This window comes from Salmo salar, chromosome 20 (assembly GCF_965601325.2).
Source record: "Salmo salar chromosome 20, fSalSal1, whole genome shotgun sequence".
Taxonomy (NCBI): Eukaryota; Metazoa; Chordata; class Actinopteri; order Salmoniformes; family Salmonidae; genus Salmo; species Salmo salar.
In genome coordinates, this window is record NC_138310.1 from 81,359,240 (window position 1) to 81,380,772 (window position 21,533).

Sequence of the window (21,533 nt, forward strand, 5' to 3'; positions counted from 1 at the left end):
TTAAACATAAATTGGGCTGGGATTAAGCTTTAGGAATAGGTTGAAGGATCAGGCTTGGTTTACAAAATAAGTTACAACTTCAAAACAAAAGTGTGACGTCACAGTCCTGTGGGAGCACTTCTGTGTTATGACCACTAGGTGGACTCACACCTCGCATAGAAAATACAACACTAAAAACATGACGTGAACCAGTATTAATTATTACTATGTTAATAAACAGTTAGCTGCATAAACACGCACAACCACACAACAGGAAGTTTTTGTTGTTGTGAGGCCTAGTCTTGGCTGAAATACAGCTCTCTGTAGCTGCTGTGCCTCTCCCTCTCCCTCTCGCTCCATCTCCAGGATTTACATAGTCTGATTTCCGTGGGAAGCGCGAAAGCAGCGGAGCCTCCATGGCAGACTTTCAGGAACGGAGGAAACTACAGAAACGACCCATCGAAAAGTATTAACGTCACAGTTTTCTCGCGTTTTCCAACTCGGACTCACACTACTTGCACTCTAACTGCCGGATTGATCGTCTCGTTCAGATTGTTTAACTCAGGAAACCGTGTGTTTTCTGGTGCTGTGGCGATGGCCGGTGGCGGCGGGGTGTCGCCGCTGGGGCTAGCGCCTCCGTTGTGGTATCACCGGGACCTGAGTCGCGCTGCTGCCGAGGAGCTGCTGGCCCGCGCGGGACGCGACGGGAGTTTCCTGGTTCGGGACAGCGAAAGTGTTAACGGGGCGTACGCTTTGTGTGTGCTGTAAGTAGCCAGATTTACTGTTCTCTTCGTAAAAGTGTGGCTTTACTTTTCAGGATAGACTGGCTAGATGGTTTCTAATCCGAGCTGTCTGGCTTTCATTTGTCCCATGGTTGGAAGGGACACATCGTGGCAACTAATCAAATATCTAGTAGCCAGTCAGTAGGGTTCAGCAAATATTCTGTCCGTCTGTGGCTACAGTGTAACAGCCAGGATCAATAGATTGTGTTCTTAAGACATGCTATTACATTGTAACTTGCTAACTAGTTATTTAACTAGCTAGGACTATCAGGAAAAGTTAGTTTCATAACCTAGCCTGTCAACTCATCATCACAACAACTCAGTTGAAGTTTTCTACAGCCTACAGTAGGCCTGTTTTAACAAGAATCCTTTCTGTGTAGTATACATCCAATCATACCCAGCCCATGTCTGTCAGTTTACACTTAGGTATTTAGACTGTAACTGTACCCCACCGAACCAGAGGGGTCTTACTTACACACACACACACACACACACACACACACACACACACACACCACACACACACACACACACACACTGTCAGTGTGACACACTTGTTGTGTTGTCTGCTTAGAATTCTCTGTTAGCTGGTGTTGACATCCCAGCATTGAGCCATCAGTACAGTCACCCTATTTCTGCTGATGTTTAGGGTGGACTTAAAAGGGTGGAAACTGTGCTCAGGGAAGGGAGGAAAAGGGTTGTATTGAACGAGGGCCCGTGCCCTGTCCGCTCTGAGAGTGGGTTGGATGGCCAGCCATTGTTGCTACTTCTGTGTAATAACATGAGCATCACCAATCCAGTCCATGTTACATCATGGTCTACCTGGTCAGGTGGTCAGGTAAAACAACATGGATATCACACACCGGTGGCCATCATGTCATCACCTCACACACATTTACAGCTCTCTCATGCCTCTCGCTCGTGTGACACACACATACACTTCCCTTTTCACACACACACACTTCCCTTTTCTATCAGACAGACAGATGAGACAGTATGTTTCAGGAGTATTTTCTCGTGCTAGCTGATATTCAGAGCACTGATAAATAGTGGTGGTTGCTGGTTGACAGATACCACAGAGAGAGAGAGAGAGAGAGAGAGAGAGAGAGAGAGGAACAGTTCTGCTGTCTGTCTGTACAACCTACTGCCACAGATGACAGAGGATGAACTGTGGATTGTTGTTGAAGTAAAAATGGCTGGAGTAAAGGGATGAGAGTTCAGAAACAAAGTGGTGGTTTACAGAGCTACAAGAGGAGAACCAGATGTTATCTAAAAGCTGTCTGAAGGTTGTCTGGAGCCTATGGAGTTTCTACTTCTTCTGCTGGTCTGACCTCAACCTCTGCCCACTCCAGATTACACATTTCACTGTGTGTCTGTGTCTGTGAGGGATTTGTGTGTTTCCTCCCGGCCATGTGAGTGTTACAGAGAGATGGGGGAGCTATTCCTCAGAGCACTAGGCCTACCTAGCACGTTTAAACACGCAGATAGACCCACAAGGATTCAGTGTTACGTACTGTTTGTGTGTGTGGAGCTAGGGTTTACTAGCAAACATTCCTCACTTAAAACACCTAGTGTGTGTGTGTGTGTGTGTGTGTGTGTGTGTGTGTGTGTGTGTAAGTAAGACCCCTCTGGTTCGGTGGGGTACAGTTACAGTCTAAATACCTAAGTGTAAACTGACAGACATGGGCTGGGTATGATTGGATGTATACTACACAGAAAGGATTCTTGTTAAAACAGGCCTACTGTAGGCTGTAGAAAACTTCAACTGAGTTGTTGTGATGATGAGTTGACAGGCTAGGTTATGAAACTAACTTTTCCTGATAGTCCTAGCTAGTTAAATAACTAGTTAGCAAGTTACAATGTAATAGCATGTCTTAAGAACACAATCTACTTTGGAGAGAAATAAAGGGTACAAGCATAAGAGAGAGAGAGAGGGAGAGGTGGGTATTTTGCCATCATCTGTTGGTGTTGGTGCAAGAGAGGGCTGGAGGAAAACAGAGAGAGGGCTGGAGGAAAACAGAGAGAGAACTGGAGGAAAACAGAGAGAGGGCTGGAGGAAAACAGAGAGAGAGCTGGAGGAAAACAGAGAGAGAGCTGGAGGAAAACAGAGAGAGGGCTGGAGGAAAACAGAGAGAGAGCTGGAGGAAAACAGAGAGAGGGCTGGAGGAAAACAGAGAGAGAGCTGGAGGAAAACAGAGAGAGGGCTGGAGGAAAACAGAGAGAGGGCTGGAGGAAAACAGAGAGAGGGCTGGAGGAAAACAGAGAGAGAGCTGGAGGAAAACAGAGAGAGAGCTGGAGGAAAACAGAGAGAGGGCTGGAGGAAAACAGAGAGAGAGCTGGAGGAAAACAGAGAGAGAGCTGGAGGGAAACGGAGAGAGGGCTGGAGGAAAACAGAGAGAGGGCTGGAGGAAAACAGAGAGAGGGCTGGAGGAAAACAGAGAGAGGGCTGGAGGAAAACAGAGAGAGGGCTGGAGGAAAACAGAGAGAGAGCTGGAGGAAAACAGAGAGAGGGCTGGAGGAAAACAGAGAGAGAGCTGGAGGAAAACAGAGAGAGAGCTGGAGGGAAATGGAGAGAGGGCTGGAGGAAAACAGAGAGAGAGCTGGAGGGAAACAGAGAAAGGGCTGGAGGGAAATGGAGAGAGGGCTGGAGGAAAACAAGAGAGAGGGCTGGAGGCATAGTGCACTAAATACAGCATGGTGTTTACCGTAAACACACACATAGGGGGTGAAGCCTACTGTTTCCCACTCTTCTGCCATATCTCTCTCTTGCTCTCTCTCTCCATATCACTCTCTCCATATCTGTAATGTGTGTGTACTGGCGGCAGAGAAGTCAGGCGCAGGAGAGCAAAGACTGTTACAACGGTGCAGTCTAATAATAAAAATCACAGTGAACAAAAACAATAAATAAATACAATGGGACAAAACCCTTCGCTCGCCAGACATAACGTGCACAAACTCTTACAATAAACAATACCGGACAAGGACATGGGGGAACAGAGGGTTAAATACACAACATGTAATTGATGGAATTGAAACCAGGTGTGAGGGAAGACCAGACAAAACCAATGGAAAATGGAAGGTGGATCGGCGATGGCTAGAAGGCCGGTGACGTCAATCGCCGAACGCCACCCGAACCAGGAGAGGGACCGACTTCGGAGGAAGTCCTGACAATATCTCTCTCTCCATATCTATCCATAACTCTCTCTCTCCATATCTCTCTCTCCATATCTATCCATAACTCTCTCTCTCCATATCTATCCATAACTCTCTCTCTCCATATCTCTCTCTCCATATCTATCCATAACTCTCTCTCTCCATATCTCTCTCTCTCCATAACTCTCTCTCTCCATATCTCTCTCTCCATATCTATCCATAACTCTCTCTCTCCATATCTCTCTCTCCATAACTCTCTCTCCATATCTATCCATAACTCTCTCTCTCCATATCTCTCTCTCCATAACTCTCTCTCTCCATATCTCTCTCTCCATATCTCTCTCTCCATAACTCTCTCTCTCCATATCTCTCTCTCCATATCTATCCATAACTCTCTCTCTCCATAACTCTCTCTCCATAACTCTCTCTCTCCATATCTCTCTCTCCATATCTCTCTCTCCATATCTATCCATAACTCTCTCTCTCCATATCTCTCTCTCCATATCTATCCATAACTCTCTCTCTCTCCATATCTCTCTCTCCATAACTCTCTCTCTCCATATCTCTCTCTCCATATCTATCCATAACTCTCTCTCTCCATAACTCTCTCTCCATAACTCTCTCTCTCCATATCTCTCTCTCCATATCTCTCTCTCCATATCTATCCATAACTCTCTCTCTCCATATCTCTCTCTCCATATCTATCCATAACTCTCTCTCTCTCCATATCTCTCTCTCCATAACTCTCTCTCTCCATATCTCTCTCTCCATATCTCTCTCTCCATATCTATCCATAACTCTCTCTCTCCATATCTCTCTCTCCATAACTCTCCCTCTCCATATCTCTCTCTCCATATCTATCCATAACTCTCTCTCTCCATATCTCTCTCTCCATAACTCTCTCTCTCTCTCTCTCCATATCTCTCTCTCCATATCTCTCTCTCCATATCTATCCATAACTCTCTCTCTCCATATCTCTCTCTCCATATCTATCCATAACTCTCTCTCTCCATATCTCTCTCTCCATAATTCTCTCTCTCCATATCTCTCTCTCCATATCTATCCATAACTCTCTCTCTCCATATCTCTCTCTCCATAACTCTCTCTCTCCATATCTCTCTCTCCATATCTCTCTCTCCATATCTATCCATAACTCTCTCTCTCCATATCTCTCTCTCCATAACTCTCTCTCTCCATATCTCTCTCTCCATATCTATCCATAACTCTCTCTCTCCATATCTCTCTCTCCATAACTCTCTCTCTCCATATCTCTCTCTCAATTAAATTCAAAGGGCTTTATTGGCATGGGAAACATATGTTTGTATTGCCAAAGCAGGTGAAATAGACAATAAACAAAAGGTGAACAAACAGTAAACATCTCTCTCTGTCTTTGTATTCCTGGTATAGTTGAGTGTTCCTACAGGAACAATGGTATTTACCCCACAGCAGGGTTCTACAGCAACCAACTACCTTCTGAGATCAGAGCAGGAAGAGATCCCTAATGAACTCCTCCACACACACACACACACACACACACACACACACACACACACACACACACACACACACACACACACACACACACACACACACACACACACACACACACACACACACACACACACACACACACACACACACACACACACACACCATGGAGGATTGTGTGTGTTTCAAACATCTCAGCTTGTTTTGGAGTGTGAGTTCCTCTCCCTCATACCCATGTGACCACAAGACGCAGCTTGGAAATGAATCTAAATCAAACTGCTAAAAACAGAACAGTAGCTCCACCTTACTGCTGCGTGTCTGGTTCTGGTCTATGTTAGATCAGATCAGGGCTGTAGCTCCACCTTACTGCTGCGTGTCTGGTTCTGGTCTATGTTAGATCAGATCAGGGCTGTAGCTCCACCTTACTGCTGCGTGTCTGGTTCTGGTCTATGTTAGATCAGATCAGGGCTGTAGCTCCACCTTACTGCTGTGTGTCTGGTTCTGGTCTATGTTAGATCAGATCAGGGCTGTAGCTCCACCTTACTGCTGTGTGTCTGGTTCTGGTCTATGTTAGATCAGATCAGGGCTGTAGCTCCACCTTACTGCTGTGTGTCTGGTTCTGGTCTATGTTAGATCAGATCAGGGCTGTAGCTCCACCTTACTGCTGCGTGTCTGGTTCTGGTCTATGTTAGATCAGATCAGGGCTGTAGCTCCACCTTACTGCTGTGTGTCTGGTTCTGGTCTATGTTAGATCAGATCAGGGCTGTAGCTCCACCTTACTGCTGTGTGTCTGGTTCTGGTCTATGTTAGATCAGATCAGGGCTGTAGCTCCACCTTACTGCTGTGTGTCTGGTTCTGGTCTATGTTAGATCAGATCAGGGCTGTAGCTCCACCTTACTGCTGCGTGTCTGGTTCTGGTCTATGTTAGATCAGATCAGGGCTGTAGCTCCACCTTACTGCTGTGTGTCTGGTTCTGGTCTATGTTAGATCAGATCAGGGCTGTAGCTCCACCTTACTGCTGTGTGTCTGGTTCTGGTCTATGTTAGATCAGATCAGGGCTGTAGCTCCACCTTACTGCTGTGTGTCTGGTTCTGGTCTATGTTAGATCAGATCAGGGCTGTAGCTCCACCTTACTGCTGCGTGTCTGGTTCTGGTCTATGTTAGATCAGATCAGGGCTGTAGCTCCACCTTACTGCTGCGTGTCTGGTTCTGGTCTATGTTAGATCAGATCAGGGCTGTAGCTCCACCTTACTGCTGTGTGTCTGGTTCTGGTCTATGTTAGATCAGATCAGGGCTGTAGCTCCACCTTACTGCTGTGTGTCTGGTTCTGGTCTATGTTAGATCAGATCAGGGCTGTAGCTCCACCTTACTGCTGCGTGTCTGGTTCTGGTCTATGTTAGATCAGATCAGGGCTGTAGCTCCACCTTACTGCTGCGTGTCTGGTTCTGGTCTATGTTAGATCAGATCAGGGCTGTAGCTCCACCTTACTGCTGCGTGTCTGGTTCTGGTCTATGTTAGATCAGATCAGGGCTGTAGCTCCACCTTACTGCTGCGTGTCTGGTTCTGGTCTATGTTAGATCAGATCAGGGCTGTAGCTCCACCTTACTGCTGCGTGTCTGGTTCTGGTCTATGTTAGATCAGATCAGGGCTGTAGCTCCACCTTACTGCTGCGTGTCTGGTTCTGGTCTATGTTAGATCAGATCAGGGCTGTAGCTCCACCTTACTGCTGTGTGTCTGGTTCTGGTCTATGTTAGATCAGATCAGGGCTGTAGCTCCACCTTACTGCTGCGTGTCTGGTTCTGGTCTATGTTAGATCAGATCAGGGCTGTAGCTCCACCTTACTGCTGCGTGTCTGGTTCTGGTCTATGTTAGATCAGATCAGGGCTGTAGCTCCACCTTACTGCTGTGTGTCTGGTTCTGGTCTATGTTAGATCAGATCAGGGCTGTAGCTCCACCTTACTGCTGTGTGTCTGGTTCTGGTCTATGTTAGATCAGATCAGGGCTGTAGCTCCACCTTACTGCTGTGTGTCTGGTTCTGGTCTATGTTAGATCAGATCAGGGCTGTAGCTCCACCTTACTGCTGCGTGTCTGGTTCTGGTCTATGTTAGATCAGATCAGGGCTGTAGCTCCACCTTACTGCTGCGTGTCTGGTTCTGGTCTATGTTAGATCAGATCAGGGCTGTAGCTCCACCTTACTGCTGCGTGTCTGGTTCTGGTCTATGTTAGATCAGATCAGGGCTGTAGCTCCACCTTACTGCTGCGTGTCTGGTTCTGGTCTATGTTAGATCAGATCAGGGCTGTAGCTCCACCTTACTGCTGTGTGTCTGGTTCTGGTCTATGTTAGATCAGATCAGGGCTGTAGCTCCACCTTACTGCTGTGTGTCTGGTTCTGGTCTATGTTAGATCAGATCAAATCAAATGGTATTGTTCACATGCGCCGAGTACAATAGTTGTAGACTTTACAGTGAAATGCATATTTATGAGCCCATTCCCAACAATGCAGAGTTAAAAAAGTAAGAAAAATATTTAGTAAATAAAAAGGATATAGTAACACAATAAAAACAATAATAAGGCTATATACAAGGAGTACCAGTACTGAGTCAATGTGCAGGGGTACCAGGTAGTTGAGGTAATAACTAGACTATATGCAGGAAGTACCAGTACTGAGTCAATGTTGCAGGGGTACCAGGTAGTTGAGGTAATAACTAGACTATATGCAGGAAGTACCAGTACTGAGTCAATGTGCAGGGGTACCAGGTAGTTGAGGTAATTGAGCTAATACAGTATGTACATGCAGGTAGGTGTAAAGTGACTTGGCAATCAGGATAGATAATAGACAGTAGCAGCAGTATACTGTAGGTAGGGGTAAAGGATAGATAATAGACAGTAACAGCAGTATACTGTAGGTAGGGGTAAAGGATAGATAATAGACAGTAACAGCAGTATACTGTAGGTAGGGGTAAAGGATAGATAATAGACAGTAACAGCAGTATACTGTAGGTAGGGGTAAAGGATAGATAATAGACAGTAACAGCAGTATACTGTAGGTAGGGGTAAAGGATAGATAATAGACAGTAACAGCAGTATACTGTAGGTAGGGGTAAAGGATAGATAACAGACAGTAGCAGCAGTATACTGTAGGTAGTGGTAAAGGATAGATAATAGACAGTAACAGCAGTATACTGTAGGTAGGGGTAAAGGATAGATAATAGACAGTAGCAGCAGTATACTGTAGGTAGGGGTAAAGGATAGACAATAGACAGTAACAGCAGTATACTGTAGGTAGGGGTAAAGGATAGATAATAGACAGTAACAGCAGTATACTGTAGGTAGGGGTAAAGGATAGATAATAGACAGTAACAGCAGTATACTGTAGGTAGGGGTAAAGGATAGATAATAGACAGTAGCAGCAGTATACTGTAGGTAGGGGTAAAGGATAGACGATAGACAGTAACAGCAGTATACTGTAGGTAGGGGTAAAGGATAGACAATAGACAGTAACAGCAGTATACTGTAGGTAGGGGTAAAGGATAGACAATAGACAGTAACAGCAGTATACTGTAGGTAGGGGTAAAGGATAGATGATAGACAGTAACAGCAGTATACTGTAGGTAGGGGTAAAGGATAGATAATAGACAGTAACAGCAGTATACTGTAGGTAGGGGTAAAGGATAGATAATAGACAGTAACAGCAGTATACTGTAGGTAGGGGTAAAGGATAGATAATAGACAGTAACAGCAGTATACTGTAGGTAGGGGTAAAGGATAGACAATAGACAGTAACAGCAGTATACTGTAGGTAGGGGTAAAGGATAGATGATAGACAGTAACAGCAGTATACTGTAGGTAGGGGTAAAGGATAGATGATAGACAGTAACAGCAGTATACTGTAGGTAGGGGTAAAGGATAGATAATAGACAGTAACAGCAGTATACTGTAGGTAGGGGTAAAGGATAGATAATAGACAGTAACAGCAGTATACTGTAGGTAGGGGTAAAGGATAGATAATAGACAGTAACAGCAGTATACTGTAGGTAGTGGTAAAGGATAGATAATAGACAGTAACAGCAGTATACTGTAGGTAGGGGTAAAGGATAGATAATAGACAGTAACAGCAGTATACTGTAGGTAGGGGTAAAGGATAGATAATAGACAGTAACAGCAGTATACTGTAGGTAGGGGTAAAGGATAGATAATAGACAGTAACAGCAGTATACTGTAGGTAGGGGTAAAGGATAGATAATAGACAGTAGCATCAGTGTATGTGAAGACTGTCTGTGTGTGTTGTGTGGCATTAATATGCATGTGTGTGTGTTGGAGTGTAGTTTGTGTGAGTTAGTGGGTAGAGTCTAGTGAGTGTGCATAGAGCCAGTGCAAGAGAGTCTGTGCAAAACAATTAAGATAAATAAATAATAAAGGGGGCAATGCTAATAGCCTGAGTAGCCATTTTGATTAGCTGTTCAGCAGTCTTATGGTTTAGGGGTAGAAGCTGTTCAGCAGTCTTATGGTTTGGGGGTAGAAGCTGTTCAGCAGTCTTATGGTTTGGGGGTAGAAGCTGTTCAGCAGTCTTATGGCTTAGGGGTAGAAGCTGTTCAGCAGTCTTATGGCTTAGGGGTAGAAGCTGTTCAGCAGTCTTATGGTTTAGGGGTAGAAGCTGTTCAGCAGTCTTATGGCTTAGGGGTAGAAGCTGTTCAGCAGTCTTATGGTTTAGGGGTAGAAGCTGTTCAGCAGTCTTATGGCTTAGGGGTAGAAGCTGTTCAGCAGTCTTATGGTTTAGGGGTAGAAGCTGTTCAGCAGTCTTATGGCTTAGGGGTAGAAGCTGTTCAGCAGTCTTATGGCTTAGGGGTAGAAGCTGTTCAGCAGTCTTATGGCTTAGGGGTAGAAGCTGTTCAGCAGTCTTATGGCTTAGGGGTAGAAGCTGTTCAGCAGTCTTATGGATTAGGGGTAGAAGCTGTTCAGCAGTCTTATGGTTTAGGGGTAGAAGCTGTTCAGCAGTCTTATGGCTTAGGGGTAGAAGCTGTTCAGCAGTCTTATGGTTTAGGGGTAGAAGCTGTTCAGCAGTCTTATGGCTTAGGGGTAGAAGCTGTTCAGCAGTCTTATGGTTTAGGGGTAGAAGCTGTTCAGCAGTCTGATGGCTTAGGGGTAGAAGCTGTTCAGCAGTCTTATGGTTTAGGGGTAGAAGCTGTTCAGCAGTCTTATGGCTTAGGGGTAGAAGCTGTTCAGCAGTCTTTTGGTCCCAGACTTGACGCTCCTGCACTGCTTGCCGTGCGGTAGCAGAGAGAACAGTCTATGACTTGGGTGGCTGGATTCTTTGACAATTTTTAGGGCCTTCCTCAGAGCACTAGGCCTACCTAGCACGTTTAAACACGCAGATAGACCCACAAGGATTCAGTGTTACGTACTGTTTGTGTGTGTGGAGCTAGGGTTTACTAGCAAACATTCCTCACTTAAAACACCTAGTGTGTGTATGTGTGTGTGTGTATGTGTGTGTGTGGGGGGGGGGGGGCTACTTTGGAGAGAAATAAAGGGTACAAGCATAAGAGAGAGAGAGAGGGAGAGGTGGGTATTTTGCCATCATCTGTTGGTGTTGGTGCAAGAGAGGGCTGGAGGAAAACAGAGAGAGGGCTGGAGGAAAACAGAGAGAGAGCTGGAGGAAAACAGAGAGAGAGCTGGAGGAAAACAGAGAGAGGGCTGGAGGAAAACAGAGAGAGAGCTGGAGGAAAACAGAGAGAGCTGGAGGAAAACAGAGAGAGGGCTGGAGGAAAACAGAGAGAGAGCTGGAGGAAAACAGAGAGAGGGCTGGAGGAAAACAGAGAGAGAGCTGGAGGAAAACGGAGAGAGGGCTGGAGGGAAACGGAGAGAGGGCCGGAGGGAAACGGAGAGAGGGCCATAGGAAAACAGAGAGAGAGCCGGAGGAAAACAGAGAGGGCTGGAGGAAAACGGAGAGAGGGCTGGAGGGAAACGGAGAGAGGGCTGGAGGGAAACGGAGAGAGGGCTGGAGGGAAACGGAGAGAGGGCTGGAGGAAAACGGAGAGAGGGCTGGAGGGAAACGGAGAGAGGGCTGGAGGAAAACGGAGAGAGGGCTGGAGGGAAACGGAGAGAGGGCTGGAGGGAAACGGAGTGAGGGCTGGAGGAAAACGGAGAGAGGGCTGGAGGGAAACAGAGAGAGGGCTGGAGGGAAACGGAGAGAGGGCTGGAGGGAAATGGAGCACTGTGTTTACCTTAAGCACACAGGGGGTGAAGTCTACTGTTTACCTCTAAGCTCTCAGCCCTCTCTCTCTCTCTCTCTCTTTCTCTCCCTCTCTCTCTCAATTCAATTCAAGTGGAATAAGCAAAATGAAAATTAACAATCTGAAATTAACAGTGAACATTACACTCACAAGTTTTGTCTGTTATATCATTGGCTATGTAGATGTGCAAATAGTTGAAGTATGAAAGGGAAAATATATAAACAGATAAAAATGGTGTTTGTGCTCCACTGGTTTCCCTTCTCTCTTCTCTCACCTCTAACCTCTCAATTCAATTCAAAGGGGCTTTATTGGCATGGGGAACATGTTTACAAAGCAAGTGAAATAAACAATAAACAAATCAACAAAGAAAATTAAACAAAACCAAGACAACAACAACCAGACATTAACAGTATAGTCCTAATTCATTAATAGTCCTAATTCATTAACAGTCCTAATTCATTAACAGTCCTAATTCATTAACAGTATAGTCCTAATTCATTAATAGTCCTAATTCATTAACAGTCCTAATTCATTAACAGTCCTAATTCATTAACAGTATAGTCCTAATTCATTAACAGTATAGTCCTAATTCATTAATAGTCCTAATTCATTAACAGTCCTAATTCATTAACAGTCCTAATTCATTAACAGTCCTAATTCATTAACAGTCCTAATTCATTAACAGTATAGTCCTAATTCATTAACAGTCCTAATTCATTAACAGTCCTAATTCATTAATAGTCCTAATTCATTAACAGTCCTAATTCATTAATAGTCCTAATTCATTAACAGTCCTAATTCATTAACAGTATAGTCCTAATTCATTAACAGTCCTAATTCATTAACAGTCCTAATTCATTAACAGTCCTAATTCATTAACAGTATAGTCCTAATTCATTAACAGTATAGTCCTAATTCATTAACAGTCCTAATTCATTAACAGTCCTAATTCATTAATAGTCCTAATTCATTAACAGTCCTAATTCATTAATAGTCCTAATTCATTAACAGTCCTAATTCATTAACAGTATAGTCCTAATTCATTAACAGTCCTAATTCATTAACAGTCCTAATTCATTAACAGTCCTAATTCATTAACAGTATAGTCCTAATTCATTAACAGTCCTAATTCATTAACAGTCCTAATTGATTAATAGTCCTAATTCATTAACAGTCCTAATTCATTAACAGTCCTAATTCATTAATAGTCCTAATTCATTAACAGTCCTAATTCATTAACAGTCCTAATTCATTAACAGTATAGTCCTAATTCATTAATAGTCCTAATTCATTAATAGTCCTAATTCATTAATAGTCCTAATTCATTAACAGTCCTAATTCATTAACAGTCCTAATTCATTAACAGTCCTAATTCATTAACAGTATAGTCCTAATTCATTAACAGTCCTAATTCATTAATAGTCTTAATTCATTAACAGTCCTAATTCATTAATAGTCCTAATTCATTAATAGTCCTAATTCATTAACAGTCCTAATTCATTAACAGTCCTAATTCATTAACAGTATAGTCCTAATTCATTAACAGTCCTAATTCATTAACAGTCCTAATTCATTAACAGTCCTAATTCATTAACAGTCCTAATTCATTAACAGTATAGTCCTAATTCATTAATAGTCCTAATTCATTAATAGTCCTAATTCATTAACAGTCCTAATTCATTAACAGTATAGTCCTAATTCATTAATAGTCCTAATTCATTAACAGTCCTAATTCATTAACAGTATAGTCCTAATTCATTAACAGTCCTAATTCATTAATAGTCCTAATTCATTAACAGTCCTAATTCATTAACAGTCCTAATTCATTAATAGTCCTAATTCATTAACAGTCCTAATTCATTAACAGTCCTAATTCATTAACAGTATAGTCCTAATTCATTAACAGTCCTAATTCATTAACAGTCCTAATTCATTAACAGTCCTAATTCATTAACAGTCCTAATTCATTAATAGTCCTAATTCATTAACAGTATAGTCCTAATTCATTAACAGTATAGTCCTAATTCATTAACAGTCCTAATTCATTAACAGTCCTAATTCATTAACAGTATAGTCCTAATTCATTAACAGTCCTAATTCATTAATAGTCCTAATTCATTAACAGTCCTAATTCATTAACAGTATAGTCCTAATTCATTAACAGTCCTAATTCATTAACAGTCCTAATTCATTAACAGTCCTAATTCATTAACAGTCCTAATTCATTAACAGTCCTAATTCATTAACAGTATAGTCCTAATTCATTAACAGTCCTAATTCATTAACAGTCCTAATTCATTAACAGTCCTAATTCATTAATAGTCCTAATTCATTAACAGTCCTAATTCATTAACAGTCCTAATTCATTAACAGTCCTAATTCATTAACAGTCCTAATTCATTAATAGTCCTAATTCATTAACAGTCCTAATTCATTAATAGTCCTAATTCATTAACAGTCCTAATTCATTAATAGTCCTAATTCATTAACAGTATAGTCCTAATTCATTAACAGTCCTAATTCATTAACAGTCCTAATTCATTAACAGCCCTAATTCATTAACAGTATAGTCCTAATTCATTAATAGTCCTAATTCATTAATAGTCCTAATTCATTAATAGTCCTAATTCATTAACAGTATAGTCCTAATTCATTAACAGTCCTAATTCATTAACAGCCCTAATTCATTAACAGTCCTAATTCATTAACAGTCCTAATTCATTAACAGCCCTAATTCATTAACAGTCCTAATTCATTAACAGTCCTAATTCATTAATAGTCCTAATTCATTAACAGTCCTAATTCATTAACAGTCCTAATTCATTAACAGTCCTAATTCATTAACAGTCCTAATTCATTAACAGTATAGTCCTAATTCATTAACAGTCCTAATTCATTAACACTCCTAATTCATTAACACTCCTAATTCATTAACAGTCCTAATTCATTAACAGTCCTAATTCATTAATAGTCCTAATTCATTAACAGTCCTAATTCATTAACAGTCCTAATTCATTAACAGTCCTAATTCATTAACAGTCCTAATTCATTAACAGTCCTAATTCATTAACAGTATAGTCCTAATTCATTAACAGTATAGTCCTAATTCATTAACAGTCCTAATTCATTAACAGTATAGTCCTAATTCATTAACAGTATAGTCCTAATTCATTAACAGTCCTAATTCATTAACAGTCCTAATTCATTAACAGTATAGTCCTAATTCATTAACAGTCCTAATTCATTAATAGTCCTAATTCATTAACAGTCCTAATTCATTAACAGTCCTAATTCATTAACAGTCCTAATTCATTAACAGTCCTAATTCATTAACAGTCCTAATTCATTAATAGTCCTAATTCATTAACAGTCCTAATTCATTAATAGTCCTAATTCATTAACAGTCCTAATTCATTAATAGTCCTAATTCATTAACAGTATAGTCCTAATTCATTAACAGTCCTAATTCATTAACAGTCCTAATTCATTAATAGTCCTAATTCATTAACAGTATAGTCCTAATTCATTAACAGTCCTAATTCATTAACAGCCCTAATTCATTAACAGTCCTAATTCATTAACAGTCCTAATTCATTAACAGCCCTAATTCATTAACAGTCCTAATTCATTAACAGTCCTAATTCATTAATAGTCCTAATTCATTAACAGTCCTAATTCATTAACAGTATAGTCCTAATTCATTAACAGTCCTAATTCATTAACAGTCCTAATTCATTAACAGTCCTAATTCATTAACAGTATAGTCCTAATTCATTAACAGTCCTAATTCATTAACACTCCTAATTCATTAACACTCCTAATTCATTAACAGTCCTAATTCATTAATAGTCCTAATTCATTAACAGTCCTAATTCATTAACAGTCCTAATTCATTAACAGTCCTAATTCATTAACAGTCCTAATTCATTAACAGTATAGTCCTAATTCATTAACAGTCCTAATTCATTAACAGTATAGTCCTAATTCATTAACAGTATAGTCCTAATTCATTAACAGTCCTAATTCATTAACAGTCCTAATTCATTAACAGTATAGTCCTAATTCATTAACAGTCCTAATTCATTAACAGTCCTAATTCATTAACAGTCCTAATTCATTAATAGTCCTAATTCATTAACAGTCCTAATTCATTAACAGCCCTAATTCATTAACAGTCCTAATTCATTAACAGTATAGTCCTAATTCATTAACAGTCCTAATTCATTAACAGTCCTAATTCATTAACAGTATAGTCCTAATTCATTAACAGTCCTAATTCATTAACAGTCCTAATTCATTAACAGTATAGTCCTAATTCATTAACAGTCCTAATTCATTAACAGTATAGTCCTAATTCATTAACAGTCCTAATTCATTAACAGTCCTAATTCATTAACAGTCCTAATTCATTAACAGTATAGTCCTAATTCATTAACAGTCCTAATTCATTAACAGTCCTAATTCATTAACAGTATAGTCCTAATTCATTAACAGTATAGTCCTAATTCATTAACAGTATAGTCCTAATTCATTAACAGTATAGTCCTAATTCATTAACAGTATAGTCCTAATTCGACTCTGCATTGTTTGGGGTTTTGAGTTGTACACAAAGTATATTTTCAAGTTCCTTTGTGTCCACATCACCAATGAACTATCATAGTCCAAACACACCAATAATAAGGTTTGTAAATGGCTAGAAAGCCACCTTCATAGTAAAATATCGAATCTAGAGGTATAAATAGATTTGGCGTTTGTGAAGAGGGTACAACACCTTTTCCCCTTCAGGAGTCCCCAGATCCTCAAAACGTTATACAGCTGCACCATCGAGAGCATCCTGACCGGTTGCATCACCGCCTGGTATGGCAACTGCTCGTCCTCAGACCGCAAGGCACTACAGAGGGTAGTGCGTACAGCCCAGTACATCACTGGGGCTAACATGCCTGCCATCCAGGACCTCTACACCAGGCGGTGTCAGAGGAAGGCCCTAAAATTTGTCAAAGATTCCAGCCACCCCAGTCATAGACTGTTCTCTCTGCAACCGTACAGCAAGCGGTACTGGATCACCAAGTCTAGGTCCAACAGACTTCTTAACAGCTTTACAACAGGTTTACATCTAAATGTTGTGAAACGTATATGAGTACATATGAAACTATTTGTGAAATGTGATGTTAGCCTTCTAAATGAGAGTATGGATTTCAACATAAAGTTGAACTAGTCAGTGGCCACGCCCCCGTGAGCCAGACATTACCTCAGCATTGATGGAAGCGCCCTTTTCTACTCCAGAGTTTCCTGCCAAAGAGACCCACGGTAAGCCGCATGTCTCAAATGGTTAAGAAGATCAGAAAACATGAAGCGGTAGCTACATGTTGAAATGGTTGGCAACTCTACAAGAGTCAAGATAACGCCAGGGAAAGGGTCCCAACGTTGAAATGGCTAAGAAATTTACAAACTAAAGAACAATTATGCAGACTGCAGCTGTTTAAATACTTTAGTCTGGTAAACGCATCCCATCTAAGAACATTCCCGAATGGTTCTCTGAAGTATCCATAATCACAACTATGGTAGACTGTGACTTCTGGGCAACCAGAGACTTTTCTGTCGACGGCGACCACAGAGAGAGACAACAAGACATACGCTCATAAATATGTTAATTGAAATATGAGCTGTCGTCCCACCTACTCAGCAGCCAGTGGAATCCCGTGGCTCGATATTCAAATACCTTAGAAATGCTATTACTTCCATTTCTCAAACATATGACTATTTTACACCATTTTAAAGACAAGACTCTCGTTAATCTAACCACACTGTCCGATTTCAAAAAGACTTTACAATGAAAGCAAAACATTAGATTATGTCAGCTGAGTACCCAGCCAGAAATAATCAGACACCCATTTTTCAAGCGAGCATATAATGTCACATAAACCCAAACCACAGCTAAATGCAGCACAAACCTTGATGATCTTCATCAGATGACACTCCTAGGACATTATGTTATACAATAGATGCATGTTTTGTTCAATCAAGTTCATATTTATATCAAAAACCTGCTTTTTACATTAGCATGTGACGTTCAGAACTAGCATACCCACCGCAAACTTCCGGTGAATTTACTAAATTACTCACGATAAACGTTCACAAAAAGCATAACAATTATTTTAAGAATTATAGATACAGAACTCCTTTATGCAATCGCTATGTCCGATTTTAAAATAGCTTTTCGGCAAAAGCACATTTTGCAATATTCTGAGTAGATAGCTCGCCATCACGGGCTAGCTATTTTGACACCCACCAAGTTTGGCGTTCACTAAACTCAGAAAAATTGGATTACCTTTGCTGTTCTTCGTCAGAATGCACTCCCAGGACTTCTACTTCAATAACAAATGTTGGTTTGGTTCAAAATAATCCATAGTTATGTTCAAATATCCTCTGTTTTGTTCGTGCATTCAAGACACTATCCGAAGGGTGACGCGCCCGACGCGTTTCGTGACAAAAAAATTCTAAATATTCCATTACCGTACTTCGAAGCATGTCAACCTCTGTTTAAAATCTATTTTTATGCGATTTTTCTCATAAAAAAGAGATAATATTCCGACCGGGAAACCCTGTTTTCGTTCAAAGACTAAATATCTAAAATGGACTCTTCTCGTGCACGCGCGCCCCTGTCTCATTGTTCTCTGATCGACCACTATCCAAATGCGCTACTGTTTTTCAGCCAGAGACTGCAGAGTCATCATTCAACGTTCTGCCGCCTTCTGAGAGCCTATGGGAGCCGTAGGAAGTGTCACGTTACAGCAGAGATCCTCAGTTTTCAATAAAGAGAGTGTAGAAGGCCAAGAAATGGTCAGAGAGGGCACTTCCTGTAAGGAATCTTCTCAGGTTTTTGCCTGCCATATGAGTTCTGTTATACTCACAGACACCATTCAAACAGTTTTAGAAACTTTAGGGTGTTTTCTATCCAAATCAAACAATTATATGCATATTCTAGTTTCTGGGCAGTAGTTATAACCAGATTAAATCGGGTACGTTTTTTATCCGGCCGTGCAAATACTGCCCCCTACCCTAGAGAGGTTAAATGCTGAGCTGTAGTCAATGAATAGCATTCTCACATAAGTGTTCCTTTTGTCCAGGTGGGAAAGGGCAGTGTGGAGTGCAATGGAGTTTGCATCATCTGTGGATCTGTTTGGGCGGTATGCAAATTTGGGTGGGTCTGGGGTTTCTGGGATAATGGTGTTGATGTGAGACATTACCAGCCTTTCAAAGCACTTCATGGCTACGGACGTGAGTGCTACGGGTCTGTAGTCATTTAGGCAGGTTTCCTTTGTGTTCTTGGGCACAGGGACTATGGTGGTCTGCTTGAAACATGTTGGTATTACAGACTCAATCAGGGACATGTTGAAAATGTCAGCGAAGACACTTGCCATTTGGTCAGCACATGCCCGGAGCACACGTCCTGGTAATCCGTCTGGCCCTGCAGCCTTGTGTATGTTGACCTGTTTAAAGGTCTTACTCACGTCGGCTACGGAGAGCGTGATCACACAGTCGTCCGGAACAGTTGATGCTCTCAGGCATTCCTCAGTGTTGCTTGCCTCGAAGCGAGCATAGAAGGGCTTTAGCTCGTCTGGTAGGCTCGTGTCACTGAGCAGTTGACAGCTGTGCTTCCCTTTGTAGTCTGTAATAGTTTGCAAGCCCTGCCACATAAGAGGAGCGTCGGAGCCGGTGTAGTATGATTCAATCTTAGCCCTGTAGTGACGCTTTGCCTGTTTGATGGTTCGTCGCAGGGCATAGTAGGATTTCTTGTAAGCTTCCGGGTCAGAGTCCCGCACATTGAAAGCAGCAGCTCTACCCTTTTGCTCAGTGTGAATGTTGCCTGTAATCCATGGCTTCTGGTTTGGGTATGTACGTACAGTCACTGTGGGGACGATGTCCTCGATGCACTTATTGATAAAGGCAGTGACTGATGTGGTGTACTCCTCAATGCCATCGGAAGAATCCTGGAACATGTTCCAGTCTGTGCTAGCAAAACAGTCCTGTAGTTTAGCATCTGCTTCACCTGACCACTTTTTTATGGACCTAGTCACTGGTGCTTCTTGCTTTAATTTTTGCTTGTAAGCAGGAATCAGGAGGATAGAGTTGTGGTCGGATTTACCAAATGGACGGCGAGGGAGAGATTTGTACACGTCTCTGTGTTTGGAGTACAGGTGATCTAGAATTTTTTACTTCTGGTTGCACATTTAACATGTTGATAGAAATTTGGTAGAGCTGATTTACGTTTCCCTGCATTAAAGTCTCCGGCCACTAGGAGTGCCGCCTCTGGGTGAGTGGTTTCCTGTTTGCTTATTTCCTTATACAGCTGACTGAGTGCGGTCTTATTGCCAGCATTTGTCTGTGGTGGTAAATAAACAGCCACGAAAAGAATAGCTGAAAACTCTATAGGCAAGTAGTTTGGCCTGCAATTTATCACAGTATACTCTACTTCAGGCGAGCAAAATCTATTTCGTGCACCTGCTGTTGTTTACAAATATGCACAGACCGCCCCCCCCCCCTCGTCTTACCAGAGTGTGCTGTTCTATCTTGCCGGTGCAGCGTATATCCCGCTAGCTGAATATCCATGTCGTCATTCAGCCACGATTCTGTGAAACATAGGATATTACAGTTTTTAATGTCCCGTTGGTAGGATATTCGTGATCGTACCTCGTCTAATTTATTGTCCAATGATTGCACGTTGGCGAGTAATATTGACGGTAACGGCAGCTTTCCCACTCGCCTTCTGCGGGTCCTCACGAGGCAGCCCGCTCTGTCTCCCCTGTACCTGCGTTTCTTCCTCTTGCAAATAATGGGGATGTTGGCCCTGTCGGGTGTTTGGAGAATGTCCTGTGCGTCTTGCTTGTTGAAGAAAAAATATTTGTCAAATCCGAGGTGAGTGATCGCTGTCCTGATATCCAGAAGCTCTTTTTTTGCTGTAAGATACAGTTGCAGAAACATTATGTACAAAATAAGTTACAAATAATGTGAAAAAAACCACATAATAGCACAATTGGTTGGGGCGCCCGTAAAACTGCTGCCATTTCAACCGTTTGCGACATTCAGTAATGAGACTGATGAGGTAATAATAATACATTAATACAAGACTGTACTCGATAAGATATGAAAATATCTGAAGAGTTATATTCGGGAATTGAAAGTCTATAAACAACATATTCCCGTGGTGCCCCAAATTCCTAGTTAATTGAAGTTACATGATTAGTTTAATCGCATAATTTATTAAATTACACATAGAGATTTGATAAGATACAGTCTTCACATTTAATGATAGTCAACGACAGGAGGGACGTTCAGGTGGACCCTCAGTCTGCTGCTCTCTCCCTCCACTAAACTGACATTCAGATGCAGGCCCCTATAGCCTACCTCAAATATCTGAGAAGAACAACAATACATTGCAGGGCAACTCAAGCAAAGCCAATATGCGGTGATAATGTTTTGGCCCTATAGCCTACTGCACAAACCTCATTACTACAGTATTGTTTTTAATAGGTAATTGTTCATAGGCTTAAGTTTTTTATTTCATTTTTTTTATTTCAAAAAATAGTTTTACCTTAGTTCTCGGGATACATTTTGAATCAAAGTGATCCCTACTCAAGAAAGGTTGGAAACCTCTCACTGCAATCTGTCTAAAATGAGCCCAATGCATTTATATGGGCTTATTTTGGACCTAAGCTTGTTGCCTGCCTTCCCGCCTTTGGGACAACGACTCTCATTGTTAGGGCGGAGACATGAGCATCTCGTCATTATAAACAGATCCATGGTGTAAATGGGAAGGTGCACGTTGGTGGCAGAACAAGAACGGGTTCTTATAGAACGGCAGCAACAAAAGCCTCTATTTACATGTTGCTTTTGAGTGCAT

General features: G+C 41.6%; 1 protein-coding gene across 1 annotated transcript in view; it reads left to right on the forward strand.

Moving 5' to 3' along the window:
- Nucleotides 1-228: 228 nt before the first annotated feature.
- Nucleotides 229-21,533, forward strand: part of LOC106581340 (phosphatidylinositol 3,4,5-trisphosphate 5-phosphatase 2A) — a 151,079-nt gene continuing 129,774 nt past the window's right edge. The window contains exon 1 of the mRNA XM_045704004.2: nt 229-743. Coding sequence (XP_045559960.1) covers nt 574-743 — 170 coding nt within the window. The 5' untranslated portion in view covers nt 229-573. The remainder of the gene's footprint in view (nt 744-21,533) is intronic.